Consider the following 15,967-nt stretch of genomic DNA (forward strand, 5'->3'; position numbering starts at 1 on the left):
GTTCCAGGTGCCCAGAAAAAAATTGTTTATTCTAAAATACCGTAAAAATTGTTTATTCGCAAAAGTTTTAGATCCAGCAAAGTTATTTTTAAAAATATTCCAATTTCTAATTTAAAAATATTCCAATACTCCTAAGAACGCGCCCGAATACTCTCTTTTTATAGTAGAATTATCAATACATAGATAAAGAAAATTTTAATGGAATATTTTTTTTTTCGTTGTGTCTATGAAAAAGAGTGTATTTGTTTTTACTTAAACTTAAGGATAGTTTATTCGACTTGAATCATTCAGTTAAATTTGTGAGTTCCTAATTGACTGTTTCAAATAAAAAGTCAATGTTACTATTAGAGTTAAACAAATTTGTGTCATCGGCGAATAAAATTGTAGTTAAAATATTAGAAAACTTATGTAAGTTGTTTATATTAACAATCCCGTTTTCAAAAGTAATTTAAAAGATTTCATTCTTTCTATTGAAAATATCATAGATTACTTTTAATTAATTTATCTTGTAACGAAATGTTTTATTGTTTTGAGTCATGAATGTTCATTTTTTATTTTATACTTGAGGTCATTTTATATTCATATATTTAGGTACGATTTATTGTTTTTATGTAATTTTACAAACTCTTTTGTAAAAACCCAGTGGGCACGTGTTGTCCGGGAAACGTCCAGACGTCAGTAAGACGTCCGACGGACGTCCCCCGGACAGCGTATGCCCATTGGGAAGACGTTTATAATATTTTACACACTCATTCTTGTAAAAGGCTTCTGAAGATAAGATTATTGTGATCTTCTTCAAGAAATTTTGTTTGTATTTGTAAAACATGTAGTATATATACATTACGTCAAATGTGAACAAAACATATCAACAGCAAAAGTAACGCTATACGTAACTTTACAAATTTGGCCTAGAGTTAAGATGTATCTAAGTTATAATATAATAAACTTTAATCACGTAACATTGTGAAAATAAAAGAAAAATAAAAATTGTAAAAAAATGCTTCGATAAAATTTTAATCTCAATCTTATGAAGATAAAATATTTTAATCGTAATCTATTTTCACCTAATTATTAACCTTTTAATAGTTAATTAATTAACCTATTTAATCAATAACTGTCATAAGTAAACTATAAAGTTTATGGTTGTAAACTACTACTAATGTATATAATAAATTATGACCAAATAGTTATCTCTCTTAAGCTTAACCCCGTACTCGAATTTTGAATTATTCGTAAATATTGCGAACTACCATTCCATACAAATTTTTCAATCGCTAAACCGTTTAAAGTTGCAAATGTTTGATATTCCGTATCATAGCAGCTTGATTGAACTTTGCAACCAGATAGTCGTTTGAGAGAGTTACTAGTTCGATCATCAGCATAAACTACAACGGTGGTTATTTGAAATATTTGCTTTAAATCTAATTTTACCCAGGCTTCAATGCCGTCACTTAAGATAGAGTCACAAATACTTGAATAATCGGAATCAATAAGGTTTTTAGGAACATAAGTACTCCAAGTCATTGAATTAGAAGGGGTAGCATACTTTGAAACTTTATTTTCGTCTAAAATTATAATGTAAAAAAAAACAAAAACAAAGCATAAGCAACAATTTGTTTTTTTAAAGCATATTATATTCTTTTTTATAAACCTTATTCAAATATGCAAAAAAAGAAAGTAATGTTTGCAAATAAAGATGTCGCTAAAAAAATAAAGAATAAAGGACGCAGAAACTCGAACAAGACACTTAAGTCATGTCACTGAAAACCGCTAAAATAATCGGTTTATTATTCAAACTTTTATTGTTTGAAATTAAATCATTTAAAATTGGTATTAATTAAAAATGAAGACGAACTTATCTATGTTTGGTGTGTTTTTGGTAAATAGAGCGCGTAGTAAACAAAATGTTGAGTTCCTTGAGAGGCAAATAGCTTGCGACTAGCTAGCGACATTCGTTTCAATAATGACAGCAATATAGTAAGAGAATCGCTAATTAAATCAGCTAGGTGCATCTATAGGTCATTTTATTTTACATTTTATTTTATAGGTCATTTTATTATTTTACAGTATCTTTAGTTTCCGGCATTAAAAGTAGATACGCTTTGGTTTGAAAGTAAACAAATAGCCATTGGTTTCATTTACTTTTTGAAACGGTAATCTAATATCACCATTAATTACACACAAGATCTTATATATCAGTGAAACTTTTTTTTCTTCAAAAGTGTATTAACCTGGGTCTTAAAAGACTTAGAACTTTATAGAAATTTAAAAACTTACGATCTATTTTAGTATATACGAACAAATGCTAATCAAGGAATAAACTAGCCGACCAAATTCCTCAAAAAACCGACTATAATTTGAAAATCAACTTCTTTGGGGAAGGGGGTTTCATCCCCCTTCCCCGTAAAACTCCCGTAAAAAATCGTTTTTCTTACTGGAAACAACTTTTTAAAGAAACGAATGTTTAAAATGTATATCAACTAAATGTCTTTAATATTTTATACCTTATGTTTAAATAAAGAGAAAATTTGTCCTCATGTGTATTACAAAATCTACCCAGCTGGCATTTATTTTTAAAAGTTACGTTCTAAATGTATTTTAAATGTCTTTTAAACGTTTTATAAACATTCTTCTGAAAAGAACGTTGAAAGACATTTAGAACACAACTTTGAAAAACAAATGCCCGTAGAACATATTGTCTATCTAAAAAGTATAATCTTCCTGTTAATAACAATCTTATTGCCTCTTTTTTCCATAAAAGCAAAGACCAGTTTTATGTTTCTTACCGAGTTCCTTATATCTGGAGCAAAATAATCTTAGCAAATTTGGTTTTTTTACAAAGCCAACTTTTGCTTCATTCAAACAAAAACTTAAAAAAGTTGTATTTTTAATTAAAAATATCTTCATTTATTTTTAATTGTTTTCTATACATTGCATTTTTGTCGAAAACTGATTATAAAATGTAAAGGGCTTTATAAATACTTCCTCATGAGCTTCTAGAAGTCGTGCTGTTGCTAATGTAAAAAACTGTAAAATATATGTGATTATTATAATAATTTTTAAACTGCAAACTACATTTAAAAAAAAAAATATTTTTTAGACCTTTTTTTAAAGAACTAAATTTAAGCAATTTTGTTTGTTTTTCAAATTATGTTAGTCCATTTAAATCTATATGCTCTCTCTTTTTCTTAAAATCACTTAATATACTATTTTTTAATGACCGATGAAAAGTTTTTTTGTAATTTAAAAGAAATATTTATGAAGCAGTAAAAACCTAATTTTAAATAATTAAATTTAATTAAAATCAAAATGAGTTAAAAACATTATTTTCAAAAATAATTGAAAATATTATTTTCAAAAATAATTGAAAATATTATTTTCAAAAATAATTGAAAATATTATTTTCAAAAATAATTGAAAATATGATGAAATCTAATATGTTCAACGCAGACCTATTTAAACAGTTACATAGTTGAGGTAAAGATATGAAAGGTCGAAAATATTTTTACTTTAAATTTGATAAAACTAGAGCTCAACAATGTTAAATTATTTTATAAACTTATCATTTTATAAACTTATCACTTGTCATTTTATTATATTTATTTTTTATTCATTTTATATAGTACTTATAATAATAAAAAACCTATTTAATAAACACTAATATAAACGAAGATATACAACAAATATATCACCAATCAAAAAACTTATAAAACAAAAAATTGCTTACAAAATAAAAAGTATGCATACAACAAGGCCTCAGAATGGAAAAATAAAACAGTAATGCTAATGTGTAAACATAATTTGTGTAGTGATTAAGTAATATACATCTCCTCAGAGGCGCGTCTGTTACTGACGTAGTACTGACGTATTATTACTGACGTTTCGATGAGGATCAGCACTAATAACTAGTTTATCCCGTCAGACAAACGTCATCACCACTTATGTTTTACCCGCGACTTACATCTATTCCATACTGCAGTAAAAAAGGACTCATTACAAATAGCCAAAATCCAACCATACCCAAATTTGTAAAACACTAATATTTTTTGATGATATGATATAAAAAGTGTAGATCTACTGTACACTATAAATAAAAATAACTAGATAAATCACCTACCATACCACCGGTAGAAAACACTAAGCACAATAAATTAAAATTCTAATAAAAACACAAAGTTTTCTCTACGGTCCGAATCGAAGTAACTTTGAGACCATAACAAAATCGAAATTTCAAAAAGTAGAGTTTTCTCTACGGTCCAAATTATAAGTATTTTTGAGATTATAACAAAAGCAATACTTACAACTAGTAAGAACGTAACGAAATTTAACAAAATACAAAAATAATATAAAGAGCGGGAAAACATATTTTAAAAACGAGGCTTTCTCTACGGTCTGAATTAATTTTTTAATTGATAATAACAAATGGACGATAAAAAGTTTAATTCTAACTAATTAAATATAAATTAAACTAGAAAATTGATGTCAAGTAAACAAATAATATTATGTAAATAGTAACACCAAGGAATTGTAACTTAGTAAAGAAAAAATAGATTTTTTATTTATGTTTTTTTATGTTCGGTCTGGATTAGAAATTTCTTGATCGATTTAATGTTTTTGTAACTCGCGATAGGTGGAGTTGGCCATATATTTTTAAGATCAGTATCCTGTTCAACAATATTCCAGTGCTTTTTTATTGTTTTATTGATAAGTTTTCCAACTTTTCCAAATGTTATAACTATCGGTAAAATTCTTTCTTTTTCTTTTTCTTCTATATATTTGTTGTAGACAAGACATTAGTTTTAGACAAAATGCCCGACGAAAACATTTAAAGTTTTTAACTATCATTATAAACTTTTTTTTTCAGTTCATATTTCGCTGTTGAAACAGTTACAGATGTTGAAAAAGTTACAGATGAGTTTTACATGGTAAATATCAATAAATAAAATTTTTTAAAAACAGACGGGGACTCAAAAAAGATATATGGATAATGCAGTATTATCTCAATTTTTTTTATAGAGCCCCTTAATGTAATAAAATCATCAAAAAGAGTAATAAAAATCTATTAAAATTACTAAAGTAAATATAATAAAAAAAATATAAAATAAACTAAAGATATAATAAGAAGGCAAATTATTTTTACATTTACAAAGATATTTTGCAATAACTATATATCAAATTTAGGTATTCAAAGATTTAAAAATACAGCGGAGAAAATAGAATTAGCCTCACCATGTGCTGATCCAATATTTTGTAAATCTGTAAACAAGTTTGTGCGGTACAACTTTTGTATCCACACACATATAATTACTGTTACAAACAACAACTTTTTAGATTATAATATAGCATAATTAAATTGCGGAACATTTGATAAAACCATAAAATGTATAATACTTGATATTTGCGGTAACAAATAGAAATAGCCTCATCAATAATTATTTTCAGTTTACTTGTATATTTTGATCTGGTGATACGCATTTGTGAGTTAGTTTTTTATTATTATTTGTAAGTTAAACAAAGACTGTGAAATCAGTGCTCATAAAGTTTTTAACATTTGGTTTTTGATACCTTTATTTGAAATGGGACGTGGTAAGCGTTTAACAAATGAAGAATTAGCAGTAATCAAAGCATACAAAGATACAGGCTTATCTAATCGGGAAATTGCAAAGAAAATTAAAAGATCTCCAAAAGTGGTTAACAATTACTTCAAGATTGGCGTTAATTATGGAGCGTATAAGGGAAGTGGTGGCAAACGTAAAATTGATAATCGTACTAAACGAGTTATTGTACGTCGTGCTGCTGCTCAGCACATGACTGCATCTCAAATTCGTGCTGATTTACAATTACCTGTATCTGTTCAACGTGTGAGACAAATCTTACATGAAGATCCAAAAACAGTTTGGAAAAAGCGTAAACCAAAACCAAAACTTACTGCTCGTCATAAAAAAGTTAGATTACAATTTGCGAAAGAACACATGTCTTGGCAAGAAGAGTGGCATCAAGTTCTCTTCAGTGATGAAAAAAAGTTCAATCTAGATGGTCCTGATGGCTATCAATATTACTGGCAAGATTTTCGAAAAGAGAAAGAAACTCGGATGAGTCGTAACTTTGGGGGTGGAAATGTTATGGTTTGGGGGGCTTTTTCCTTTGCTGGAAAACTTCCACTGGCATGGATTTCAACAAAAATGAATTCACAGGACTACATTGACTTATTAGAAATAAGTTTACTTGAACATGGTGAGGAATTGATGGGTGAAACTTTCACTTTCCAACAAGATAATGCTACTATCCATAATTCAAAGCTTACAAAAGCTTGGTTTAGAGAAAAAAATATTCACGTAATGGAATGGCCCGCACGTAGTCCAGACCTTAACCCAATTGAAAATCTATGGGGAATACTTTCTAGAAAGGTTTATGAAAATGGTAAGCAATTTGAATGCACTTTGGAGCTGAAAACTCGTATCAGAGAAGCTTGGAATGAAATATCTATAGAAACTATCCAAAATCTTGTGACTAGTATGTCAAACCGCATATTTGAAGTCATTAAAAATTCAGGAAGCTATACTAAATACTAAATGAGCGATAAAACAAAATATTTTCTTTATTTTTTGTATATAACGCTAATGAGGCTAATTCTATTTTCTCCACAAATTGAATATTTTTAATTTTTTTTCCATTTGGAATTAATTAAGCATACCAATTTATAAACTTTTTAGTTGTAGTAGAAGTAACAAGAAATAAAGTAGATTTCATAATTGTTTACCTGCAATTTTTGTTAAATTAGAACAAAAAATAAAGGTGAGGCTAATTCTATTTTCTCCGCTGTAAATACAAACATATACACAAAGATTTGATAATTAATACATTAAAAGACACATGTATTATTAAAAATTACTAAGAATAATAAGTAAAATTCATTTGAATAAATTTACAAAATATTTTTGGAATTATTATACCGCAAAATTAAAAATGTGTTTTTTTGCAAGAAACTTAAATGAATTTAATAATTTTTCTATATTTGCGTTAGTTTTTTTGAAAAGTATTCCATAACTTAGGTCCTCGATATTCTATTAAATATTTTCTATATTTAATTAGTTTCCTTGGCAGCTTGAAGGAATTTGATTGATTTATTCTTAAGAAATACTTTTTACATTTTTCTCAAACATACAAATAAAATTAGCTGGAGTTACGTTATTAATATATTTATACATAAAAATTAGGTGCTGATAAAAATTTATTTTGTTTACATTCATCATTTTCATATTTCTCATTATGGGTTTAGCATGCTCTCCTCTTTTTTTCCCGTAAATAATTCTACACGCATTTTTTTACAAACTAAGTATTTTTTTAAGTTTTGATGGTTGCGTACTAGCCATGTAATATTAGCATAGTTAATGAAACAATAAATTAAAGAAAAGTATATTAACTTTATACAGACTGTGTTGTGGACGAACTTGGTCAATGTCACTTAGTCAAACATCAGATCAATGGCTTTACTAACTTTTGGTTGTAATATTTAATATGAGGGAGCGAAGATAAATTATTGTCAACAAGTATTCCTAAAAAATTTATATAGCCTTGCTTTTTTATTTGTATGTTATTTAAAAATAGGTCTCGTAATTTAGGCGGAAGATTTTTGTCATGCATTTTTTTATGAAATAAGGTATACTTTGTTTTTTCAACGTTTAATGAGAGTTTATTCGCCATAAACCAGTCATTAATTTTCTTTAATTCAAAATTCATGTCTGCATAAAGTTATTTGATACTATTGTTGGAAAGAAATAGGTTTGTATTTAGTCATTATACAAACAAAGAATAAGAGAGAACCAAGTATTGATTCTTGCGGTACTCCACACGGGATTTAAAGCACTCCGTATTCCTGATTTAGAACATATTGTTTGTAAAACTGTAAATGGAAGTTGAAGATTATGAACAGCCGTAGCGCAGTGGTTAATGCGCTTGCCACTGCGCTAAGAGATCCGTGGCTCAACGCAACCTCTGGGCAAGTCTTATAACATTAGTACGTAAGGAGAAATGAACTTCCTTATAAATGCTCTTTCGCGGTGCTCTGCAATAAGACCGTAAGAACTTTTGGGAGCACCTAAAATAAAAATTAAAAAAAAAGAAATTATAGGCAAGTAAGTAAAAAATTTCTTACATAAAAGAAGAAGAGGTACTTTTAATGATATTTCAAAATACTTTTAATGATGTTTCAAAAGATACTTTTAATGATATTTCAAAATGTAATAATTTTTTTCTAATAAAGTTTGAGCTTTATTTATAAAATTTCAGTTACTTACATAACTTGTTTCTCGCATTTTAAAGTCTTTTTTATTTATTTATTCTAATTTTAATTGAGGTTGGTGGCTCAGAAGGTTTGATTTTTCTATGTTTCAAAAAGATGAAAAAAATCCTATTTTAGCAAAAAAAAATTGTTTGACATAAGCCATGCGTATGTAAGGTTTGAGGTTTGCAGCGTGTCTGGAAGTTATTTTACTTAAACATTTAAATTTCATAGAAATGCTTTCTGTAAATACTTGTTTTTAAAAGTGCCTCCCACATGATTTTTATTTTTATGTTTTAATTAGAACCCTAAAGATACCTGTAAAAATTTAAAATTTTGTTTATTATATACCACTACTACTACTACTACTACAACAACTACTACTACTACTACTACTACTACTACTACTACTACTACTACTACTACTACTACTACTACTACTACTACTAATACTACTACTACTACTACTACTACTACTACTACTACTACTACTACTACTACTACTACTACTACTACTACTACTACTACTACTACTACTACTACTACTACTACTACTACTACTATTACTACTACTACTACTACTACTACTACTACTACTACTACTACTACTACTTTTACTACTACTACTTCTACTACTACTACTACTGAATAACTATTATATACTACTACTATATACAGAGTCATTACACCTATTTACAATAATATACAGGGTCATAATAACTATTTATTTTTTATTAGTAGATTAGTATGTTAATATTAATATTAGGTTCATAAAATAACAAAAACACCATCATACCAGAGCAAAAGTAACTGTGGGCTAACTCTCCATTTAATATTATGCAAGTGTCTCTACAAAACATGTTGTTGCAAGGTGTATTATTTTCACAAATTGGCCCCACCTAAAAAGACATGCATACAAACATACATGCATATATATACTCAAACAGAACCGTCACTAGGCTCCCCACACACTCCAGTTTTGAGAGGAGGGGGAGGGGGTGGCAGTAATTTTAAGAGACCCATTTGCAAAATTTAGGGCCCTTTAGCAAACTTAAGAAGCTTTTACATACATACATACATACATACATACATACATACATACATACATACATACATACATACATACATACATACATACATACATACATACATACATACATACATACATACATACATACATACATACATACATACATACATACATACATACATACATACATACATACATACATACATACATACATACATACATACATATATACATACATACATACATGCATAGGCTGAGTGTAAATAACTTTTTAAATATATTTTCATTTAATTATATATCAGCTAAATTGTGTTGACCAATTGTGGTCAACATTATCTGGTAACAAAAAACTGTTGAAAAAGTATATAAAACAAATTGTTAAAAAAGAAGACACTAAAAGACGTAAAATATAAATATTAATGAAACATTATAATAGTGACGTCAGTTAATGTTTGCTACCCAAAACTGCTAATTTTTGCTACCCAAAACTGCTACCCAAGTTCTAATTGTAATATTGTCGCCGTCATTGCTCAATTGCTCCTGCCCTCTTAACTTCAACTTAATTGCAACCGACTCTTGCTCTCTTAATTTCCAGAGGTTTCCTAGTTTTTCTGGTTCGGTTTTCTGAAAATTAATTTCTTGTTTGAGGGTTTGGTTATTCTAGAACATTGGTTATCGCGAAAAGTAATAATTATTATGACTGCTTCATGGAATGACACTCCTATTGTTGCTTTTAAATTTCAAACTTGAAATTTAAAAAGCAACAATAGGAGTGTAGTTGAGAATGAGCATTTAATTAGAAGTTCACGCCTCCTTTCAAACCGATATCGCAAAATTTGCTCAGAGGTGGGGTTTGAACCACAGATCCTTTGTTTTAATGAAAGTGCGCAACCACTGCGCCACGGCTGCTCATGCACGTGTATCAAAGATGCCACTAATAAAAAACCCCTGCGTAAAATTTTTATCTTTTTTTTTATCTAAGTAATAAAAAAATATCATTTCTTTTTTGAATAAAAAAGTATTATTTCTTTTTTGAATAAAAAAGTATTATTTCTTTTTTGAATAAAAAAACATCATTTCTTTTTTGAATAAAAAAACATCATTTCTTTTTTGAATGCTGTGTTAAAGAAGACTTCAATTAATTGTTTTAAAATATTTAGTATCAGCAAAACAAACCAGCAAAAGGTAAAAGCTGCTGAGGGTGATTCGTTTAATCTTTAACAGAAGAGCTTGGCCTTTTGCGAAAATTAGATCTTAGTGTCATTCAAAAAGAGCTCCTAGCGGAATCTTACATTGATTTCAATTGCAGTATAGTAATTACTTGTTCGCTACTTATGTTGAAATTGTTGCTCAAAATTAAGACCCTAACTTTGAAAACGACAATGGTGAAGTTAAAGATATCTTTGACAAATGTATAGACGTTTAAATCCTGCCACGCCCATCTAATATTCAATTAGATGGGCATGGCAGGTTAATTCAAGGTGCTTTTAAAACGTACCTTTAATTAACTAAAACTAATTAACTAAAAAAAACTTATTTTTTTTAGTTATTCAGGTGCTCCATAAATTCTATTCCACGGTGCTTTCTCACAAAGCACCGTGGAAAATAGCATTTAAACAGAATGTTCACGCCTTTCTTCCTTGCCAATGCATATAGAACCGGTTTCAAACCATGGACCTCTAGTTCTAAAGGCAAAACCCTAACCCGAGAGTAGAGGTTGAGACAGAAAATTAACTGTAAAAAAACTTCTACAAAAACAACATCTTTTAAATAAAGTCCAAGTCCCTTTTTTTTTTCTCAAACAAATCATTAATTATTCAAAACCGTTTAAAGAATAAACTTCGATAACAAAATCTTGAAAAAAATTATTTTATGAATTATCTTTTAAAAATTATTTGATGATATTTGTTGCTTAAAAGCAATTTGCTTATTTGTTGGAAGTAGTTAATATATCATTTTGGATATAAATTTTTTAAAAAATATTTTGAAAATGTTGTAATTGAGCATTTTTTTTTTTTTTACGTTTTAAAATATTTTTAGGTTTCTATTTCTATTTCTATTTCTAGGTTTTCTTATTATAAAAACTACTACGATTAGCAACATCAAATGTAACTAAAAAACAGTTTTACATAAGAATCAGTAAAAATAAAAGTTTACTTGAAGGTTTTTTGTGAATAATACTTTTTCTCTATTATTTATAGAATGTGTAGATTATTATTTAATAAAATTTTTTAATAGAATGTGTAGTTTTTCCGGTATGGGTACTCTCATTATGTTTCTCAATTTTAAAGAAAAGTTATATCAGTGACGAACCCAGGAGTAGGGAGGGGATGCGGGGATGCATCCTCCATTGCCCAACTCCCACCAGAATTAATACAATAATCAAACATATAGCACAATAATGTAATTGAGCTTACTAAATTTAGAACTATTTTTTTTTGACTTCATCATGCCAAAATTTACCTGAAAATTATTAAATTTTACGAAGCAAAAGTTTATATCTTGGGAATTGTTACTAAAATTTTTCTAAAAATTTGAGTTCGGATTGTAAGTTGTTTGAACTTAGAAAAATTTCAAGGAAATAATAATGAGATCAAATAGTAAAAAAAAAAAATCAGAAATAAATAAACTTACATATTTATTACTGGTACTATCAGTTAACAAAACTTGCCATTGTTGTCTAGTTATACTTTTGCTAAGGTTTCCACTTGAAGACATTATCTGACACATGTTTTCATTGGTATTGAAATTGGCGAATTCGCATGAAGGACTTCGAACACAATGCGTACCACAATCGTCAATGCTACTGACAATGAAAGTTGTATTAATGCTTCCTTCAATATATTTGTTCGGTGTCAATGAAAAACTTGCATAGAAAATACATGGCAATCTTGTAATATACAATCTAACATCAGTTATATTTGATGTTAACAAAATCAGGAGTCTAATAAATAAAAAAATATTATAGATTTTTATAGATAACCACCTCAATTTACTTGATGAGAGGGTTAGCTATAAATTTTATGAAAACGTAGCTTATTTAAAAAATATTATACAAACTTACTTTAATATAGATTGATCCATTACTGATAAACGTTAAAATAATCATGATGGTTTCAAAAGTAAATCGATATGTTGTGAGACTATTCATAAAAAACTTCTATTATAAAAAGTAAAAAAAATTTAATAATAAATTGTATTATAATTTGTAAAGTCTATTTATTATTAAAATGGGTAAATAAATGCGCGTAACCAGTGGTGAAGCCAAATAGATATTGGATAGTTTTTAGAAAAAATGTTCCTTTAAAAAAATAAATTTTTAGTATTCTTTTATTTATTTTATTCATGTATATATATATATATATATATATATATATATATATATATATATATATATATATATATATATATATATATATATATATATATATATATATATATATAATATCATAAACATGTAGGAATGGCTAGAGATTATATGGCTGGCTAGTTTAATAAAAGATGATTCGTATCGGGAATTGAAGCGCAAGTTTAGTGGCCGACGGACGTTGGCTTTGAGTGATGCGAACTACTTAACTTGCGCTTTGTCTGAGGACAAGACAAGTCACTACATTTTTACACTCCAATCTTTGTGTTTTTTTCAAAATTGAGGGAACAACGAAATTTTTTATATATGCGTGAAAAACGTGACTTTAATGCAGCCCAGAATGATTGAAAATTAAAGTACAAGACGTCTTCAAACTACGCGTTTCTTTCACATTAGGGGGCAATTGAGTAAAAACTTGTAAACTTGAGATTATTTTCAGCAGTCAAGCTGTGAATGAAAAATTTTAATTGGAGCTATATACAGCCTTAAACAAGTTAACTTAACTGATTTTTCGTGCCTATGCTTAATAGTTGTGCTGAGGTTACTAAAAACAATGGACTCGCTATCAAATACTGCAATGGAATTTGTTTTTAGTAATATTTTCCTAAAGGTTCTCTAAAGTTAGTTGAATTAGTATAGTTTTATTTTCTCTAGTTTTATCGGTATTTCAATATTTACTTTACGTACTATAATTGCTTACACTATGCTTTACTCAAGTTAACATTTTATTATATTAAAACTGATATGATAATTAGCGTGTTTTTATAATTTTAAACATATGCCACCTTAGTTTTAAGGGAAAGTGTATATATCCGTGTGTTTGGAATTTTAGTATTTAAATGTAAGAGTTAATTATTTTTATTAAAATATTATTTTTTATTTTAATTTTTAATTTTTTGTTTTTTTTTAAACTTATTCATTTTAGGTGCCCCAAGAATTCCTTACCAATGTTATAAAACTTGCGTTGAACCACAGTTTTTTATATTTATTCTAATATTTTTATTTGAGATCCTGCATATTAAAAAACATTGAAAAAGTGGGCAACATTTTGCTCAAAAAAAAAAAAGTTTCAGAGCTTTTGTATAAAAACTAATTAATCAAAGCAATAGTACTAATCTGGCCCGTCTTAACCCTTGTACAGCATAGGCAGCCACTGCGGGGCCAGAACCTTGGAGAGGCCGGCCAGCAAGGACTCAAATTCAAGCACTCAGCTGAGTTTTATTTATTTTTTATTTATTTAAAAAAAGTCAATTACAATAAATATATGCCATTAAAACAAATACTAAATGTCAATAAAGAGCGAAATTAATGTTGCTAATTTTTAACACCTTAAAAAATAAAAGCTGCATTTATTAATTATTCAAACATCAAGATTACATTCAAAAGACGTTCAAAAGAAGCCTATTTTACGTCACGTAATCACTGGGCACTTGCTATAGCTAATAATGTAAAAGTATTTTTAAAAAAACACTTCTTTTTTAAATTATCAAGATACTGTGATTTCCATTATAGCAATATGGGTTCTTATTGATTAACGTCAGGTAAATAATTTATTAAAACTTTTCTGTCACACTTATTATTATCCAAGTTTGAAATAAAATTTGTTTTTTGTCACACAAAAACAAATTTTATTTTTATTTATTTTATTTTATAAATTTTATTTTATTTTATTTTTTTATTTTATTTCAAACTTGGATGTAACAATTTATAAATCTAAAATAGTTTATAATATGTTTTATGCTAAATATGTTTTTTAATTTAATGAAGATATTTCATAGTATATTAGGTTGGCAAATTGATTGAATTTGTAAAGCTATATATTTTTAAACCTTCAACCGAGACGAAGAGTTAAAGTGTCTTTTTTTATTATTGTTTTTATTTGGTGAAAATTAATGTAAATTTATTTCAATTATATTATATTATATTATGAGAATATTTTCCTCTGTTTTAACTTTTTAATATTTTTTAAAAGTTGTTTTGTTTTGACATCATTTACTTTCATTGTAAGTCTTATTACATTTAAGATATTAATCTGTTAATTTAATTTTTTTAAAGAATAATAAATATAATAAATATTTTCATAACATTCTCCTCAGCTAATAGCTTCATTTGATATCTTGTTTAGCTGGAGGGGGTGTTGATAATAATAAGTAAACAACTATGTGTATTAGTAAAATAATATATATGTATTAGTAAACGACTAAACTTTTTTAAAATAATGTTTTGCCAAGAATTGGGGTGATTGGAGCAACTTTCATGCAAAAATCTCTTAGTGTTCAATTTTTATGACTCTGCAATGTTTACAGCCCCCTCAAATTGAGGGGGGTTAAAACTTTATATGATCATAGTTTTTGAAAAATAAGAGATTATTGTATGAAATTTGAAATTTTTTGATGAATATAAATTTAGATAAAAATAATAAAGAAAATAGTTTATAAACTCGTTGCTCCCACGCTAAGGGCTGGGTGGGCCCAAAAATTAGGGTTTTTTTGTTCCCAAACTACAATCACCCCAATTCTTTGCAAAACATTCTTTTTTAATGTAAGCATAAACAAACAAAAGTTTGGAGCTTGCACAATGCCATTAAGTGTCAAAACTCAAACATCTAAAAATCCAGTGTACACCACTGATAGATAATGATAATATATAATTTATAAATTGAAAATAATAACATATATGAAATATATAGACTGCCAAATAATGTATCAAAAGATATAAACTGCCAACTTATTAAGAGTTGATAATTTTGGATTACTCTAAATAAATTAAATTTATTTTTTTATATTGCTAATATTAATTTAATACAATTATAGTAAAATAATTGTTTTCATTTTTCAGGCGAGGAAGAAGTTGGTATTAATGTTAATGCAAAAAGTTAGAATACATAAAATGATAGCTAATTTAATGTTACAATAAACATGATAATGTATGTTGTAAAAAAGAACAAAGGAATAATATTTATAATCAGTGCTTTGAAGTCGGTGCTACCCGCAGCTGGTATTTTTATGAGGGGTGTAGCAGAAGTTGAAGTATTTGAGTATCTCTGCCAAAGCCCTGGTGATAATAATAGCAATATCGATTATAGTAATAATGGTAGTATGTGTATGTGGTTTTTAATAAAACAGTTATTTATAATAATTTTTTACACTTGCTGTATTTGTATTTTATTTTTAAAATAGTCAAACTTTCTGCATTTCCACAGCCACCTGCTAAATTAAGCACAATGTTGTCATTAAATATTTCACTATACAAAAAGATTGTGGATGTGGTACCACATGTTTATAAAATT

General features: G+C 27.4%; 1 protein-coding gene across 1 annotated transcript; it reads right to left on the minus strand.

The window, feature by feature from the left end:
- Nucleotides 1–1,070: 1,070 nt before the first annotated feature.
- LOC124809829 (uncharacterized) lies at nucleotides 1,071–12,457 on the minus strand. Its single transcript, XM_065787077.1, has 4 exons — nucleotides 12,376–12,457; nucleotides 11,946–12,255; nucleotides 9,078–9,180; nucleotides 1,071–1,565 (listed from the first exon to the last, which is right to left on the minus strand). The coding sequence occupies exons 1-4, from the start codon at nucleotides 12,393–12,395 to the stop codon at nucleotides 1,174–1,176; spliced, it is 825 nt and encodes a 274-aa protein (XP_065643149.1). The 5' UTR covers nucleotides 12,396–12,457; the 3' UTR covers nucleotides 1,071–1,173.
- Nucleotides 12,458–15,967: the final 3,510 nt, after the last annotated feature.

Source organism: Hydra vulgaris, chromosome 01 (genome assembly GCF_038396675.1).
Source record: "Hydra vulgaris chromosome 01, alternate assembly HydraT2T_AEP".
NCBI classification, from domain to species: Eukaryota; Metazoa; Cnidaria; class Hydrozoa; order Anthoathecata; family Hydridae; genus Hydra; species Hydra vulgaris.